This window comes from Oncorhynchus nerka, linkage group LG15 (genome assembly GCF_034236695.1).
Source record: "Oncorhynchus nerka isolate Pitt River linkage group LG15, Oner_Uvic_2.0, whole genome shotgun sequence".
NCBI lineage: Eukaryota > Metazoa > Chordata > Actinopteri > Salmoniformes > Salmonidae > Oncorhynchus > Oncorhynchus nerka.
In genome coordinates this window covers 35,618,760-35,638,135 of record NC_088410.1, presented here as the reverse complement: position 1 = coordinate 35,638,135, position 19,376 = coordinate 35,618,760, and the positions used below count along the sequence as shown (strand labels likewise).

General features: G+C 41.2%; 1 protein-coding gene and 1 long non-coding RNA gene across 2 annotated transcripts; one reads left to right on the top strand and one right to left on the bottom strand.

Annotated features, from left to right (window-relative positions):
- Positions 1–825: 825 nt before the first annotated feature.
- LOC115142575 (uncharacterized) lies at positions 826–3,093 on the bottom strand. Its single transcript, XR_003865524.2, has 2 exons — positions 3,005–3,093; positions 826–1,132 (listed from the first exon to the last, which is right to left on the bottom strand). It is a non-coding gene; the product is annotated as an uncharacterized LOC115142575 (long non-coding RNA).
- On the top strand, positions 3,018–4,860 carry LOC115142574 (nicotinate-nucleotide pyrophosphorylase [carboxylating]-like). Its single transcript, XM_029682133.2, has 4 exons — positions 3,018–3,270; positions 3,525–3,835; positions 4,094–4,225; positions 4,467–4,860. Exons 1-4 carry the CDS (start codon positions 3,018–3,020, stop codon positions 4,680–4,682), a joined length of 912 nt encoding a protein of 303 aa, XP_029537993.1. The 3' UTR covers positions 4,683–4,860.
- Positions 4,861–19,376: the final 14,516 nt, after the last annotated feature.

Sequence of the window (19,376 nt, the reverse complement as noted above, 5' to 3'; positions counted from 1 at the left end):
AAATTCACATTATTGTAAATTGACCCTTGTTATAGACACACTGTACTTTTTCACAACATAAAAGACCCATTGTGATTTCATTGTATGTTTTGTACAGTCTGATTTTGACATTTTGTTCTCTGTTGTAGAGCAAGTAAAATAAAGACTATGTAAACTGAAATTGTGAACTGGAAGTGTGACTAAAGGTTGAGATCTCTTGATATCAGCGATGTGCCTTAAGGCGTCCACATGCTTCCCAGCCGGAAGAGTTTGTGCGTATATTATGATGGCATTTTGTGACGTTTGTTTTGGACATCGGTTTTGTGTGCCCGAACAGCTGAAAACCCTCACCGACGTCTACGCCCCTTTATCGGTGATAGGTCAACAATAAGGATTATTCACAGTCTGTCATTCAACAATGCATTTTTCATTGAGAAATACTGCACCAAGCATATTAGTTACATGCAAAATTGTGACTTTTTTTGACTGAATCTGACCGATTTTGAGTTATTTTAGATTAATTCTGAGGAAGTGTATACTGGCTACGGCATCTCAAAATGGACAAACAGTACTCTTGCAGGTTTTTTTTTCTTGTTTTTCAAGCTTTTAAGGGAGTATGCAATCACACACGTTCTGTGCAGCTAGGAGCAAGCCGAACCGAAGCATGCTTGACCCCTTTACCCAGTCTGTTGGGGGGAGCTATGGGAACGACGTAGTGAGTGCATACCTTTTCATACTGGTCCACCCATGACAATCAGATCCACAACGCTGCAAGTGAGCCACATGGGACTGCACAGATGCTAGACCGTGGAATCACAGTTGACTTAAAGTATCAGAATTCATAAATACTACAAGTATCTATTTTATTGACACTTTGTGTTGAACACAGTGTACATGTCTGTGTCCAGAGTCTCTCACTCATTGCCTCATCACCTGGGAGCTAACACATCTTCAGCTACCACCACCTAAGGAATTACAGTCCCCTTGATTAACCCCAACAAAGACTAAATACTAGGCCTACATGGCAACAAAAACACTTCCAATTGTTACATGACTATTCAGAATCTGTAGAATATAAAGATCCACTGGGCTGAATTGTCATTCAATTATTAGCAACGTCCATGTGTCGGCCAGAGTGCCCTCAGCCGTTGTCCTGGGAGATACAGAGAAATAGAAAAGAGGGTTTAGTGAGCGCATCCCTAAGATCTTACTTATTAGGTCATAGATAAAATTGACTGCAATGTACTTGACTAATGCGAATATATATATATATATATATATATTCGCATAACTACACAGAACCACCGCAGACCCATTGTAAAATTAGATTCTATCTCCGTATGATATATCCTTACTACAATGTGTCCAAGTGCACGAACAACATGCCTTGCTCCGCCCACTAGGGTGTGGCTTACAGAGCGCTCTTTGCAATCTGCACTCGTTACTTGTACTCCAGTTATATTACTATTATTATTATTATTATATTAGATCCTCCTCTCCACCCTCTCCGAGTTGGGCATCTCCGGCGCGGCCCACGCTTGGATTGCGTCCTACCTGACAGGTCGCTCCTACCAGGTGGCGTGGCGAGAATCTGTCTCCTCACCACGCGCTCTCACCACTGGCGTCCCCCAGGGCTCTGTTCTAGGCCCTCTCCTATTCTCGCTATACACCAAGTCACTTGGCTCTGTCATAACCTCACATGGTCTCTCCTATCATTGCTATGCAGACGACACACAATTAATCTTCTCCTTTCCCCCTTCTGATGACCAGATGGCGAATCGCATCTCTGCATGTCTGGCAGACATATCAGTGTGGATGACGGATCACCACCTCAAGCTGAACCTCGGCAAGACGGAGCTGCTCTTCCTCCCGGGGAAGGACTGCCCGTTCCATGATCTCGCCATCACGGTTGACAACTCCATTGTGTCCTCCTCTCAGAGCGCTAAGAACCTTGGCGTGATCCTGGACAACACCCTGTCGTTCTCAACTAACATCAAGGCGGTGGCCCGTTCTTGTAGGTTCATGCTCTACAACATCCGCAGAGTACGACCCTGCCTCACACAGGAAGCAGCGCAGGTCCTAATCCAGGCACTTGTCATCTCCCGTCTGGATTACTGCAACTCGCTGTTGGCTGGGCTCCCTGCCTGTGCCATTAAACCCCTACAACTCATCCAGAACGCCGCAGCCCGTCTGGTGTTCAACCTTCCCAAGTTCTCTCACGTCACCCCGCTCCTCCGCTCTCCCCACTGGCTTCCAGTTGAAGCTCGCATCCGCTACAAGACCATGGTGCTTGCCTACGGAGCTGTGAGGGGAACGGCACCTCAGTACCTCCAGGCTCTGATCAGGCCCTACACCCAAACAAGGGCACTGCGTTCATCCACCTCTGGCCTGCTCGCCTCCCTACCACTGAGGAAGTACAGTTCCCGCGCAGCCCAGTCAAAACTGTTCGCTGCTCTGGCCCCCAATGGTGGAACAAACTCCCTCACGACGCCAGGACAGCGGAGTCAATCACCACCTTCCGGAGACACCTGAAACCCCACCTCTTTCAGGAATACCTAGGATAGGATAAAGTAATCCTTCTCACCCCCCTTAAAAGATTTAGATGCACTATTGTAAAGTGGCTGTTCCACTGGATGTCTTAAGGTGAACGCACCAATTTGTAAGTCGCTCTGGATAAGAGCGTCTGCTAAATGACTTAAATGTAAATGTAAATTACCAAACCCGCAGGAGCAGACTGGGATCAGAAATCGTCTCTGCCATTTCTAACTCATTGGCCCCCTTGAGGTCACCACACCAGCGTTCTTTGTTTGTGGTGAATCTTAACCTGAAGACTGACACTGTTACAAAGCTTGAGGTCAAAAAAGCACATTGAGAGCAGGGATTCATTCATACCAGAACTCAGGACATTTTGTAGGGTACAATTTAAACTACAAACTTAACTATCAGTGGATAGCCAGATTTAAAGCACTGGAACTAACCCCTCTCTCCATTCTTAACAGAACAACTTTCCGGCATCACGTTTTACCTCCCCTCTCAAGATGACGACTCCTCAGTATGACCTGTCAAACACGCTCCCTCCCCACACACTGACCCGGCTGGCACGGGAGTGGCTGGCAGAGGACACACCAAACTTTGACCCTGCAGGGCTGTGTGTGGGGTCACATGAGGTCGAGGCCAGGTTGTTGTGTAAAACGCCGTGCAGCATGCTGGCAGGCAGGCCTTTCTTCACTGCAGTCTTCACTGAGCTCAGCTGCACTGTGGAATGGGCACACAAAGAGGGAGCACAGCTCGGTAAGAGACCAACTATGAACCTGGTCAAAAGCATGCTGGAGGTTTATGAGATGCCTCACAAATGTGATGACAATACACCAACTCTGATCACACTGCCAAATTCATTTGGAGAAGGTATTGTGGAAACAAGCTTTGAGTTTGGCATTCACAAAATTCCATTGGAATAGATTCCAACTGATGACCATCTAACCATTTTAGATACAGATCACTCACGTGTTTTTAGGTAAACTCTTCTTTGACCTCACCTCCACCAGGTCCAAATGCGGTGACCCAGACTGCTGTGGTCAGAGGCCCAGCAAGGTGTATCCTCCTCGGGGAGAGACCGGCCCTCAACTGCCTGGCCCGGGCCTCGGGGATAGCCACCCGCTGCTCCCAGCTACAGAGCATCGCCAGGGAGGCAGGCTGGCATGGCCATGTGGCTGGCACGCGTAAAACCACCCCTGGGTTCCGGCTGGTGGAGAAGTATGCCATGCTGGTGGGCGGCGTGTCCATACACAGACAGGACCTGAGTGGGATGGTGATGCTGAAAGACAATCATATATGGGCATCAGGGAGTATCACACAGGTAGGCAAGGGTGGATGTCTCAAACTGTACATTTGACATCAACCTATACTATGTTGTGGTTGTCGATTCCTCTGAAATGCATGAAAATCAGAGGGCAAGAATACATGTACGTCTTTCATATTCCAAGATGTACCATTAGATCTGTCCTTTTTCTAATATGAGAGCTGAAGTTTTCAGTCTGTGCATTTTGAATATAAATTAATGTTGTATTCTGATAGAGAACTGATTTGATGTAATTCCTACCTGTGGGTCTTCCAGGCGGTGAGGGACGCCCGCTCGGTGTGTGGCTTCAGCAGTAAGATTGAGGTGGAGTGCGGCAGCCGGGAGGAGGGCAGTGAGGCGGCCACGGCAGGCGCCGACATCGTCATGCTGGACAACTTTAAGCCACAGGTGAGACTGATGGACTTCCCAAAGGCATCAGGGAAGTAAAGTAGAAGAGGTAGAGATGTACTGGAGGGCTTGTGATAAAGCAGAAGACATGATTCCGTTGGACATTCATGTACATTGGACTATCAATGTAATATTCTTCTTCCTCCAGTGCTGTACATTTCGTTCAATCTCTTTCCTTCACGGTCTCTTCCCGCACTCGTTTCTTCCATCCTCGATTCCTCTGTCCCTTCCTCTCTCTCAGGAACTCCATGCGGCAGCCAAGCTTCTGAAGGAGGAGTTCCCTTCTGTGCTAATCGAGGCCAGTGGAGGGGTGACCCCAGACTCCCTGCCCCAGTATCTCTCCCCCCATGTGGACATCATCTCTCTGGGCTGCATCACCCAGGGCTGCCCAGTGGTAGACTTCTCCCTCAAGGTTCAAAAGCCTGTTCCCTTTCCAATTATTTTCCAATCAAAGTAACTGTGGCAATTCAGGATTTTTGTTAATAAAGTGAAAATAAAAAGCAACGGTCAATTTCCTCACTTTTCATCCAGGAGATGATCAAGAGAAAAAAAAATCCATTATGACATTCAGAGGTGACTGTATGTCTATGCTGTGTACAACTCATTTAGAAATCCTTATTAAAACTGTGAAGACAGTTCCCTCAGTTTCTTTTGTCCCATAGTGATCATCTATTATATGGGATATTCTTTCAAATCCTTAATCTTTGTGATCCACCAGGAGAAAAGATGACAAATTAGTAACTAAGTCACTATACTGTTAAAGCTTCATATGGATTAAAACACACTGCACTTCCACCACTAAAAGTCCATCACCTGTTAAATGAATAAATCGGATATCCGTATTCAAAACACTGAAGTTAAACATGCATAAAATCACCATCTTTGAGTTGACATTATTTAGGCCTAATAATATCATGCCCAAACCGCGTCCTCAAATTGATTTTGTCCCCCCACACCAAACGCAATCACGATATGCAGGTTGAAGTATACAAACAAACTCTGAACAAATTATTTTAATTTGGCGACAGGTCAAAAAGCATTAAACATTTATGGCAATTTAGGTAGATGGCTTTCTGTTGCTAGCTAATTTGTCCTGGGTTGTTTTACCTGAAATGCACAAGGTCCTCTACTCTGACAATTAATCCACAGATAAAACGGTCAACTGACTCATTTCTAGTCATCTCTCCTCCTTCCAGGCTTCTTTTTCTTTGGACTTTATATGGCAATTGGCATCTAACTTTCATAAGGTGTATTACCACAGCTGACTGACCAACTGACCTCAGGTCATCTTTCAATCACCCACGTGGATATAACCAATGAGGTGGCACGTGGATTTCTGCTTCTATAAACCAATGAGGAGATGGGAGAGGTAGGACTTACATCGTGTTCAGCGTCACTAATAGAACGGATTTCTATTTTAACGTTTGGCAACGAAGACGCTCGTTGGCGCAATGATTGAGTAACATGCATGTCAATTTATTTTGCAACGCGGGGTGGTCAGCATGTAACTAAAACAAGTTTCAGTTTTGATTATGGTTAACGTGTACCATTTCCCTGATATGACGTGGGTGGCTACCATTTTGTTAGCTGTTTGTTGCTTTTTCTCACATTTGTCATTATTAAAGTAACAAACTATGAAGTAACCATACATCTTGGTATATAGAACTGTACATTTATGTGGAGTTCATGAGGGCAAGAAAATCTGTAAATTTTAAACATTGCTTCAATCTGCTTTTGACTTTAGAAACTCAAAGTTGATTTTGGCTCCATAAATGTCAAACGTGGTTTGTATTTATCTATGGTGAGGTGCTAAATAGGTTGATACATTTTGCAAACAGGAAGATATTTTGGGCTCAGTCTATCTAAAGGTGGTGCTTTTCTGGTTCCTAACCACCAGGAGTGGCATGACATGCAGGACCATAAAGGAGAGCTGCATTTATTCCTTAAACTGATTATAGATTATTTTTCTCCTCTATTGCAGCCAGCTTCATTACAGAAACACCAAGAAGCTCCAATTGACTAGACCTAGAGGAAAGCGTGCTATGGTAATCTGAGACAGCTAGCAGATGTAAAATTAACGGTTCAAAACGAAAATACAGGAAGTGTTATGTGAATAATACTCAAGGTTCTAGTCAATCTGTATCGCTGAAGTGTTACAAATAGAGTAATTTCCTATTGTGATGGCATCTGCAGCATTTACCATAAATGCAGTCTACGCCAACACGGGAACAATGCTTTTAAATTTGATGTAACACTGAATTTACGCGATAGGGATTGAAATGACACTGACCGGCTGAAATGCCACATACGACCGACCGGCTCGAGTGCCACTGTCAGATAAGTAATCTTCTGTCAAGTATACTTTCATTAATTTTCACACAAAGATGATGGTGCTTTTATGTCAGACAGTCATAATCAGTCATTTAATGTTAATGACAGGATAACTTCATGCATCAAAACATTTGGGCCAAAAGTCTACAACCAATTAATTTGAGAAACCATGTCCCCAGGATTATGAGAAGAGACAACACTTTCCCAGGGACAATGGAGAAGAGGAACAGGGTAAATTACAGACTAGGTCATGATACACCTCTTCACCGTATCAACTGACCCTAGCCTATTCAACAACTACATTAAAATCACCCAGACTAGTCATTCAAAATAGCATGGTCCCTGGTTGTTACCCTAGCATTCAATACAACATGAAAGAGACAGTACAGACATATTTGTAAATCAGCTAGTATAAAGGCTGGTCTTGGCCATCTTTTTCATGCATGACCTTATCGATCTCATCGCAAAATTCCAACATCTACACCTGTGGTGAGGGAGAGGAGATGGACTGGGTATGGGCAGTCACCAGAAGTGTGTATACACACACAGGGTGGAATGGACAGGACATGAAATGTTTTTTTCTGTTAAAACAGATTGATCAAGAACTTCCTGCTGCCAGGAAGAGGAACGCAATGAGGAAATGGACTGGGTATGATGATGACACATTTGTCTGCATCATTTCCAATCCCCCATATATACTGAACACAAATATATAAACGCAACAATTTCAAAGATTTTAATGAGTTAAAGTTAATGGAAGGAAATCAGTAACTTGAAATGCATTCATTAGGCCATAATCTATGGATTTCACGACTGGGCAGGGGCGCAGCCATATTTTTGTTCAGTATATATTTTTTGTAAATATATACAGCACCAGTCAAACGTTTGGAAACACCTACTCATTCCAGGGTTTTTCTTTATTTTTACTATTTTCTACATTGTAGAATAATATTGAAGACATCAAAACTATGAAATAACACATGGAATCATGTAGTAACCAAAAAAGTGTTAAACCAAAATATATTTTATATTTGAGATTCTTCAAAGTAGCCAACCTTTGCCTTGATGACAGCTTTGCCCACTGTTGGCATTCACTAAACCAGCTTCACGAAGAATGCTTTTCCAACAGTCTTGAATGAGTTCCCACATATGCTGAGCAATTGACGGCTGCTTTTCGTTCACTCTGCGGTCCAACTCATCCCAAACCATCTCAATTGGGTTGAGGTTGGGTGATTGTGGAGGCCAGGTCATCTGATGCAGCACTCCATCACTCTCCTTCTTGGTCAAATAGTCCTTACACAGCCTGGAGGTGTGTTTTGGGTCATTGTCCTGTTGAAAAACAAATCATAGTCCCACTAAGCGCAAACCAGATGTGATGGCGTATTGCTGCAGAATGCTGTGGTAGCCATGTTGGTTAAGTGTACTTTGAATTCTAAATAAATCACTGACAGTGTCACCAGTAAAGCATCCCCACCTCCTCCTTCTTGCTTCACGGAGGGAACCACACATGAGGAGATCATCCGTTCACCTACTCTGTGTCTCACAAAGACGCGGCAGTTGGAACCAAAAATCTCAATTTTGGACTCATCATAACAAAGGACAGATTTTCACCGGTCTAATGTCCATTGCTTGTGTTTCCTGGCCCAAGCAAGTCTCTTCTTCTTATTGGTGTCGTTTTAGTAGTGGTTTCTTTGCAGCAATTCGACCACGAAGGCCTGATTCACGCAGTCTACTCTGAACAGTTGATGTTGAGATGTGTCTGTTACTTTAACTCTGTGAGGTGCAGTTAATTGCCAATTTCTGAGGCTGGGCTTATGAACTTATCCTGAGATTGCAGAGGTAACTCTGGGTCTTCCTTTCCTGTGGCGGTCCTCAAGGCAAAGGGTGGCTACTTTGTAAAATGTATTTGGATTTGTTTAACATGATTCCATGTGTGTTATTTCATAGTTTTGATGTCTTCACTATTATTCTACAATGTAAAAAATTAAGAAAACCCCTTGAATGAGTAGGTGTGTCAACTTTTGATTGGTACTACAGTTGAAGTCGGAGGTTTGCATACACTTAGGTTGGAGTCATTAACTCGTTTTTGCAAGGTGAAGAACACCATCCCAACCGTGAAGCACGGGGGTGGCAGCATCATGTTGTGGGGGTGCTTTGCTACAGGAGGGACAGGTGCACTTCACAAAATAGATGGCATCATGAGAAGGAAAATTATGTGGATATATTGAAGCAAAATCTCAAGACATCAGTTAAAGCTTGGTCACAAATGGGTCTTCCAAATGGACAATGACCCCAATCATACTTCCAAAGTTGTGGCAAAATGGCTTAAGAACAACAAAGTCAAGGTATTGGAGTGGCCATCACAAAGCCCTGACCTCAATCCTATAGGAAATTTGTTGGCAGAACTGAAAAAGCGCGTGCGAGCAAGGAGGCCTACACACCAAACACCAGCTCTGTCTGGAGGAATGGAACAACTTATTGTGGGAAGCTTGTGGAAGGCTACCTGAAATGTTTGACCCAAGTTAAAGAATTTAAAGACAATGCTACCGAAGACTAATTGAGTATATGTAAACTTATGACCCACTGGCAATGTGATGAAAGACATAAAAGCTGAAAAATAATTGTCTCTACTATTATTCTGACATTTCACATTCTTAAAATAAAGTGGGGATCCTAACTGATCTAAGACAGGGCATTTTTTACTAGGATTAAATGTCAGAAATGGTGAAAAACTGAGTTTAAATGTATTTGGCCAAGGTGTATGTAAACCTACGACTTGAACTGTATATATCTTAATAAAAAAATATGTTTTCCTTTATTATTTGCCCTTATCTGTACCACCCCTTCCCTAATTGGAGTAAACTAATGGACAACAATACTTAGGCGTCTGCTTCCAGCTTATACATACTATACTAAACAAACATATAAACGCAACATGCAACAATTTCTAAGATTTTACTGAGTTACAGTTAATATAAGAAAATCAGTCAATTGACATAAATTCATTAGGCCCTAATTTATGGATTTCACATGACCGAGAATACAGATATGCATCTGTTGGTCACAGATACCTTAAAAAAAAGGTAGGGCCGTGGATCAGAAAACCAGTCAGTATCTGGTGTGACCACCATTTGCCACATGTAGCGCAACACTTTTCCGTTTCATAGAATTGATCAGGCTGTTGCTTGTGGAATGTTGCTCCGCACCTCTTCAATGGCTGTGCGAAGTTGCTGGATATTGGCGGGAACTGGAACACGCGGTCGTACACGTCGATCCAGAGCTTTCCAAACATGTTCAATGGGTGACATGTCTGGTGAGTGTGCAGCTTCGAGGAATTGTGTACAGATCCTTGTGACATGGGGTCATACGTTATCATGCTGAAACATGAGGTGATGGCGGCGGATGAATGGCACGACAATAGGCTTCAGGATCTCGTCACAGTATCTCTGTGCATTCAAATTCCCGTCGATTAAATACAATTATCTTATGCCTGCCCATACCATAACCAAACTGCCACCATGTGGCACTCTGTTCACAACATTGACGAAAGTAAACCGCTCGCCCACATGACGCCATACACGTGGTCTGCGCTTGTGAGGCCGGTTAGAAGTACTGCCAAATTCTCTAAAACAACAGAGGTGGCATTGTGTTGCGTGACAAAACTCTGCATTTTAGAGTGGCTTTTTATTGTCCCCAGCACAAGATGCACCTATGTAATGATCATGCTGTTTAAACAGCTTCTTGTTATGCCACACCTGTCAGGTGGATGGATTATCTTGGCAAAGGGGAAATGCCCACAAACAGGGAGGAAACACATTTGTGCGCAAAATGTGAGTAAAATAAGCTTTTTGTGTGTACCACCCTTCAGCTACACTCAATCCCTCCCATCTATCTCTGAAGTCTATCTAGTTTTGATATCTAATTGTCATATATTTTTCAACTTAGCTGTGAAGTTTCACAAAATTTCTGAACCTTTCTATTCTCATAGTTTCAACAGATTGTTAAAACAAACAAAAAAATCTAAGAATATTATTATATTATTTATCGATTGACTATGACTTTTCAAATCACCCAAATTATTGCAGAGTTAGCTCCAGATAAATGTTGCAATTCTTCAGCCATTCCTGAACCTGTGACCAAAATCAAGCTACACATGGACAGTAACAAAACAAGTGATCTAATGATTCTGTCTCTTCGCAGCAAAATCTGCAGAGCTGGGATGGTTGAATCCTCCATATTTCTAACATTGTATTAGTTGCAAGAATTTTGCAAGAAAGAGTTTTGAATCTGGCGTTGTTTTGTGTATCAGTTCATAAACAATGTGCCATGGAATCGGTACATCGATAGTTTTGTCCCAACTATTTTGTTGGGTGTGACAACTCCACCAGTCCTATTTGTGATATTTTACAAGGTTATGCTGTTTTCTTATTTTTTTAAAATAATTTTGTTTTCTTAAACCATTAGTATATTTGAAATAACCATAATGTTGCCATATTTGTTGTATTTTCTGGTAGATTAAACTGAAATTGCAACCAGCTTTCTGTGGTTTGTTTTAAAATAGCAATAGCAACCATTTCATTGGTAAACTACACAGCAATGTAAAGTTGTATTTCTTAGCGATCCAATAAGTAATATGGTGCATTTATCATAATTCTGTTGTGATCCAGAGAGGTTAGAAAAATTATCTAGATCCTCTGAGGCCATGTAGCGATCCAAATTGCGAACTTAAAAGAAAACATGAAGGTTCAGCATATAATGACACCTTTGATTTTAAACCCTGGATTTCTAGCCCCTTGATATTATTGTTAAATCTGATTTGAATAGCTAACATTTAGATCTCCATAATAAATAGATATGGCGATAGTGGACAACCTTGTTTTACTCCTCTTGACAGTTGAATACTTTCTTAGAAGTAGCCATTATTTACTATTTTACACCTGGGGTTACTATACATAACTGTAACCCATTGTATAAGAGATTCTCCTAAATTAAATAGTCCAGGCATTTATATATAAATTCCAGTAGTACTTTATTAAAGGCCTTTTCAAAGTCTGATATGAATACCAGGCCTGATTTCCCAGATATTTCATAGTGTTCTAGTGTTTCCAGTACTTGTCTTTTATCTCCAATGGGCTAACATGTTGCAGAAAATAGTCAATTTGCGTGTCTTCACAGATCTCATCAAGCAATCCAAACTTTTGCGTCTGGAGAGAAAGAGAAGATGATGAGGCCTAAAAGGTGTCAACTGGATGGATGGTCATCAAAACATCTTAGTATTTTAAGGCCAGGAAATTGGTGCACAACGCAGCTGCATTTTGCACCTCCACCCAGTACAGCCAGAAGAGGACTGGCCACCCCTCGGAGCCTGGTTCCCTTCTAGGTTTCTTCCTAGGTCCCTGCCTTCTAGGGAATTTTTCCTAGCCATTGTACGTGCTTGTGCATTGCTTGCTCTTTGGGGTTTTAGGCTGAGTATCTGTAAAGTACTTTGTGACAACTCCTAATGTAAAAAGGGCTTTATAAAATGTATTTGATGGATGCACACTGACTTCAAGTCAGGTGTCGATAGCGTATACTATGATTCTTCCAAGGTCTTTGGCGGTCACATTGAAATGTAGAAATATGTTGTTTTGTTTTATTTTTCCACTCATCTATGGTTTATTGGCCGAGAGCACAAGTGAACACTGGAGGAGCTGGTGCATTGTTGAAAATGTTGTCTTGTTGCCCATTTGAGCCACCTTTACTGCACTAATTTCTTATGGTGGGAGGAATGTAATTCGTGGCTGTTTAGGGCCGCCGGCGATGAAGATTGGTAGAGAGGGGGAGCAAGGGAATGAGATTAGATAGGGACATGGTGTTAGGAGTACTAGCCCTCTCCCCTAATTTATGTTTGAAGCTCATCTGGAAAATTTGCCAAGTACTCTGTTACTTGATTTCTAACCAAAAGGTGAACTCTGCATTCATTTAAAAGATTGTATAATTAAAAAATATATATTTATTTTTTATTTTTCATACCATGGTTGTGTCTTGACCACTGACGGACCATAGCGATTCATTTAAAGGTGGTGGCAGCTTGCACACTACTTTACTCAGTCCAGTATTTTGGCCCCACGATCTTGGTTTAGGTTTATTACGGTAGCCTTGGCTCTATCAGTGGACTGGTTAGTTTTCACTTTGTAACCTGAGAAGAAACAAATAAGCATTGAAATAAGTCCTCCTCAGGGTATAGTTTAAGAGAGAACTGGTTTGAGCTAGCTGAAACATGCATTCAAGTGAAACTTTACATAAAGGTGTACAGGGGTGGATTGGCCATCTGGCAATCCTGTCAGATGCCAGATGGGCTGGACCATTTTTTTAGTTAGGTGGGCTAGCCAAAATTGACACACTTGAAAATATACATTTAAAAAAAAAAAAAAAGGTAAAAAGTGACATGGCAATTATAATATATATTTAGTGTACAAAATCAAATCAAATCAAATGTATTTATATAGCCCTTCGTACATCAGCTGATATCTCAAAGTGTTGTACAGAAACCCAGCCTAAAACCCCAAACAGCAAGCAATGCAGGTGTAGAAGCACGGTGGCTAGGAAAAACTCCCTAGAAAGGCCAAAACCTAGGAAGAAACCTAGAGAGGAACCAGGCTATGTGGGGTGGCCAGTCCTCTTCTGGCTGTGCCGGGTGGAGATTATAACAGAACATGGCCAAGATGTTCAAATGTTCATAAATTACCAGCATGGTCGAATAATAATAAGGCAGAACAGTTGAAACTGGAGCAGCAGCACAGTCAGGTGGAAGTTGAAACTGGAGCAGCAGCATGGCCAGGTGGACTGGGGACAGCAAGGAGTCATCATGTCAGGTAGTCCTGGGGCATGGTCCTAGGGCTCAGGTCCTCCGAGAGAGAGAAAGAAAGAGAGAAGGAGAGAATTAGAGAACGCACACTTAGATTCACACAGGACACCGAATAGGACAGGAGAAGTACTCCAGATATAACAAACTGACCCCAGCCCCCCGACACATAAACTACTGCAGCATAAATACTGGAGGCTGAGACAGGAGGGGTCAGGAGACACCTAAAACATTAGGAACACCTGCTCTTTCCATGACATAGACTGACCAGGTGAAAACTATGATCCCTTATTGATGTCACTTGTTAAATCCACTTCAATCAGTGTAGATGAAGGGGAGGAGACATCTTAAAGAAGGATTTTTAAGTCTTGAGACAAATGAGACATGGATTGTGTATGAACGGGGTATGGTAGTAAGTGCCAGGTGCCTCGGTTTGAGTGTGTCAAGAACTGCAATGCTGCTGTATTTTTCAGGCTCAACAGTTTCTCGTGTGTATTAAGAGTGGTCCCCAACCAAATGACATCCAGCTAACTTGACATAGCCGTGGGAAGCATTGGCGTCAATATGGGCCAGCATCCCTGTGGAACGCTTTCAACACCTTGTAGAGTCCATGCCCGAAGAATTGAGGCTGTTTTGAGGGCGAAATGGAGTGCAACAACCTGTATGATGTGATAATTGTGTTGTTTGCTCTATAACCTGTTAGTTCAAATGCCTTGCCACCGTGACATATAGGCCTAAGGCTGAGCCCGACACAATAAGAAGACAGTGGCAGAATAAATTCAACCACGCCTTTGTTTCGTCAAGAAATAGGAGAGCAACATCTGTCCGGTGAAGTCCACAAAGCATTTACATGACACAAAACAGTTACATGACCTACAGCATGGTCAAGCAAGTTAATGTTTCTGACATTTTCAGACTACTAAACAACCATTGATTTAGAACCACGGAGAGTTACTACAAGTCACAAAGAAAACTGGAGCTGCCGCCACTATTCCACAACCATTTCAACATCATCAAATCACTTATGCTTAGCTTAATAGAGTGACAACTAAAATATACCAAAAGTATTTGTGGTTTTCCATGGTACTGGTGTGTGTAGGGCTATCTTCTGTATACCACCCCTACCTTGTCACAACACAACTAATTGTCTCAAATGCATTAAGAAGGAAAGAAATTCCACAAATTAACAGGCACACCTGTTAATTGAAATACCTTCCAGGTGACTACCTTGTGAAGCTGGTTGAGAGAATGCCAAGAGTGTGCAAAGCTGTCATCAAGGCAAAGGGTGGCAACTTTTTTTTGCTTACTACATGATTCCATATGTGTTATTTCATAGTGTTGATGTCTTAACTATTATTCTACAATGTAGAAAATAGTAAAAAATAAAGAAAAACCCTGGAGTGACTTGGTAATCATGAGTACACACCACTGAAAATGCATTACCATCACGATTGCTGTAATGAAAGAGTCTGCCCTGCCTTGTGCCTGTTTCTCTGAGGCCTGCTGATGTTAAGAGCAAGGCACTCTCCTCCCCTCAAGCGCTAGAAAAATGTTCTCATTCTATAACATTTCAAAATGCAATTGCGGAAAAACACGGCTTTGGAAGCTTCGTCGTCTCGTCCCCGTCGAAGAGAGGAGTGTCTGCATTTAATATGATTATTTGTACATAACCATGGGAATTAAGTTTCACTTTCAATTCTTGTAAGTAGGCAGTATTTTCCTCATATGACGTGGCTGGCTTATGTACAGTCTGTGCTGGCTGGAGCATAAATACCTGTGCACTACAATTTTGAGCAGGCGATCTCCTTATTGTCACTGGTAAGTAAACATTTTTTACTGGCTTAGCTTGTTTCTTGCATTATGTCAAATTATACAAATGTGATCTGTAAAGTCATGTTGCTTACATTGCTTATGGATTCTAGACAATTAAATGGATATGGCTCAATAAAATATATCAAAGAGTGTCTGGATAAGAGAGTCTGCTAAATGACTAACATTTGACATGTAAAATGTTATATGCTCTACAGAGTGGTGCTAGAGAGGAGGATATACACAAACAAAATATGTATTTGGTTAGACAACTGACACAGACAACATTACTGTGTAACCAGAAAGGGAAGAGCAAGGCACTCTCCTCCCCCCAGGCGCTAGAAAACAGAAAGGGAGTGGCACCGCAGCCATGACCGTTCAGATCTATATTAATTACAATATGAGTGAAACATTCTTCCTTCCAATTAATAAAAAAATGTAACTATATTGAAAAGCAGTAGACCACTGATTGGCCAGTTCATTCTCCTCAGGAGGATGACATCATCCTCTACGATGAAAGCAATTATTTTTGCAATGTCTGTTTGAGATGCAAGTTTGAGGTGGGGTTTTTGAAGCCTTTTTTTTCTCTCCAATTTATGCTTTGGACACAAATAAGAGTATAGGATGAGTCAACAACATTATTTGGGTATAATTTAACAGAATATTAACTTTTAAAAGTGAGATTTTCACTGGACAGTTACTTTAATGTCTGCACCGTTGAGTTGTTTGAAAAAAAGGGGGAGAAAAAAATAACAAAATAATATATTAGGTTTTGATGAGAATGGCACTTTCTCTATATTGCAGCTTCAGTGGACAACATCAAGAAGCTCCTACAACACCTTGAAGAAAATAACACCATTTGCAGCTAAATCACGATGGTAATCTGAGGCAGTTCACCGTTGGAGAAAGATCAATTCAATATTCATGAATTTTCAGGGAGTTATTTCGATTTTCTGATTTTGCTTAAACGAATGTAAAAAAAAAAAAAAAAACTCTTCAAGTGAAAACTATATAGTTGATGATGTATTGAGTTACACTAATGTTTATATGACTCTTCTCCTCTTCTTTTTGAGTGTCTCTCACTCACCTCTGGCCGAAAGGGAGCGAACAGGCTGTATGTTGCCTTATAACATACAAACCAAAACTGATGGGTGATGCCATCGATCTAATCCGTGGGTCAGTGACGCGGCCCATGGTCAATGACAGTCAACGCTAGTCGTGGGTCAGTGACGCGGCCCATGTCAACAACAGTCAGCTTTCTCTTCTCTTCCGTCTTCTCCTATAAATTACACATACGTTTTGTGCACTTATTGCAAGAAATTGTATATCTATTCATAAATTAGGCTACTACCTTGTGTTTGTAAAATCAAGTAACATTCTACAATTTAATTTAATTGATAAGACATCAAATGTTTCCTTTATATAAGTTATGTATGTAAACAGTTGAGGGCGAAAGTCAATTACTAACTATTATGAATAATTTCCCCAGAATTATGAAGCGACAGATGAGTTTTCCCCTGCAGCAAAGGACAATGTGGATGGAGTAAGTTGTATACAGTAATATGTCATACACATCTTTTCATCGTGGCTCTGTCCACATCAGTATGCTTTCTCCATCTGAACATTTACAGTTTAAAGCCAACAAGAACTACACTCAACACTAGTTCAAAATGAACAGTAATTTCTTTGCCTTTGAGTAGGCCATGTCGGACCAGATAAATCTGTCATATTAAAAAAGTAATACCACGTTCAAGTGAAGCAGCGAAGATTTTCAGATTTTGGATATTTTCTCATCATCCAGGATTTGACAGATCTCATCAAAAACTTCTACCACCTGAACATGTCTGGAGATGAGAAGATGGAATGGGTACGTGGTTTGATTATTCTTCACTGGGTGTACACATGACACACACACACACACGCGCCAAAGGGTGTGGTCATGGAAACTATATGACGAGTCGTTGTTGTCTTGTCTGTCTAAACAGGCTGATCAGGAAGAGGAGCACAATGAGGAAATGGAATGGGTATGACGACGTACAATTTCTGTTATCAATATCATGAATTCATTTTGTGTGTCAGTAATGGAAAAGCCCTTTGTGAAAAAGGGAAAACATGCTAAACTACCGTTTAAACCATTGACAACTAAGATCGAGAAGAATGTCACTGATCCTCCTATGTCAAGAATGTCAGAGCTGAAGGGGTTTATACTGTACGTCACGTGTCTGTACATTTGTAGAACTTGCACTAACAGCTTTGGGGACACTCACTCACTTCTTAAAATATTTGCGCAAACATATGGTGCAAACACTCATCTGGGTGTCTTTACAGATCACCTCAAGAAATCCCAGCTTCTGCATCTGGAGAGAAAGAAAAGATGAGGAAGACAGCCTTTAAATGAAGACAGCCTTTTAAAAATCTTCATTAACTACCCATCTGTTGGGTGGCTTGGTCATCAAAACATTGGCCTAGTTCACACTCCTGTTGTACAACGCATCTCACACATCAGCTGTGATACAATTTAAGGATCCTTTCAATGGGTTTGTCTGCATGCAAACAAATTGGCAATAGTTGTGTAAAGATCTGTTGTATCACCTCAGCGTGAACTAGGCCACTGTAGCCTAAATATGGCATTGGTACATTCGTAGGGTTTTGTAAATACTGTACAGTAGGATATATGGTTATACAATCTAGATTGATATGTAAATATGTTGAGTATCTATTTATTTTCTCACTCATCTGTCATTTGTTGGCCTATTTAATATTCTGTGTTCTGAGGGCAAAAAGGGGAGGGAATATTTGGAATGTGTCCCTAATGTTTTGTACACAGTGTATATATTACCCCACAACATTCACTCTTCCCATTAGTCCTTGGATTTATTTTTGTGTAGCTAATTCTCCTCAAAAAAGTACATCTACTGTCTATTTGTTTGTCAATATTCATGTGTTCAGTGTCTTGTCTCCTTGTCAAATGAGTGTCTGTCAATTTAGTTGTATATCTGTATCACATGAAGTTATCCTTCGAACAGGGAAAGGGTGGTGCCTAGTGGGATCGAAGGGGTCAAATAAATCAACAAACTATGAAGTACTGATATTCAATGATGTGCATAAAACGACTCAGACTGTAAATTACATTCTTATTGGCATTGATTTTTTGTTGATTTTATTTGACAATTTTCAACAATGCAACCACTGTGGTGCTCTTGGAAATACACTAAAACAAAATAAACACAAGATTATAGCGTATATAAAATACACCTCATCAGTAAGGAGGAAACAGTCAAATAAATAAAATAGATGATCAAGTAGCATTCATTACTACAATTATACTTTCTTTTAGCATGTGCAGTTTTAAAGCATATTGCCCATAAACTATTAAGGTTTATCTTAAAACTAGCATAGGACGGATTTTATATACACTACCGTTCAAAAGTTTGGGGCCTCTTAGAAATGTCCTTGTTTTCGTTGTACGAGATCTTCAGTTTCTTGGCAACTTCTCGCATGGAATAGCCTCCATTTCTCAGAACAAGAATAGACTGACGAGTTTCAGAAGAAAGTTATTTGTTTCTGGCCATTTTGAGGTTGTAATCGAACTCACAAATGCTGATGCTCCAGATACTCAACTAGTCTAAAGAAGGACAGTTTTATTGCTTCTTTAATCAGAACAACAGTTTTCAGCTGACATAATTGCAAAAGGGTTTTCTAAAAATGATAACCTTGGATTCGCTAACACACCGTGCCATTGGAACACAGGAGTGACGGTTGCTGATAATGGAATGGGCCTCTGTACGCCTATGTAGATATTCCATTAAAAAAAATGACCCGTTTCCAGCTACAATAGTCATTTACAGATTTAACAACGTCAACACTGTATTTCTGATCAATTTGATGTTATTTTAATTGACAAAAAAATTGCTTTGCTTTCAAAAACAAGGACATTTCTAAGTGACCCCAAACTGTTGAATGGTAGTGTAGTTTGGTACACCATTCAGTTCCTCTGCACAAGTGTTAAGGAAATAACTTGGGGGGGGGGGGGACAAAAATGGCTCTGGTGTGATGACAGAGTCTCCAATGAAATTAAGATAACCTTACAGGTAACTGTGGCAAGGTCATGTATAATTTTAAAAAACAAACAGTTTGATCTGCACCTCCCAGAAATCAACTGGAAGC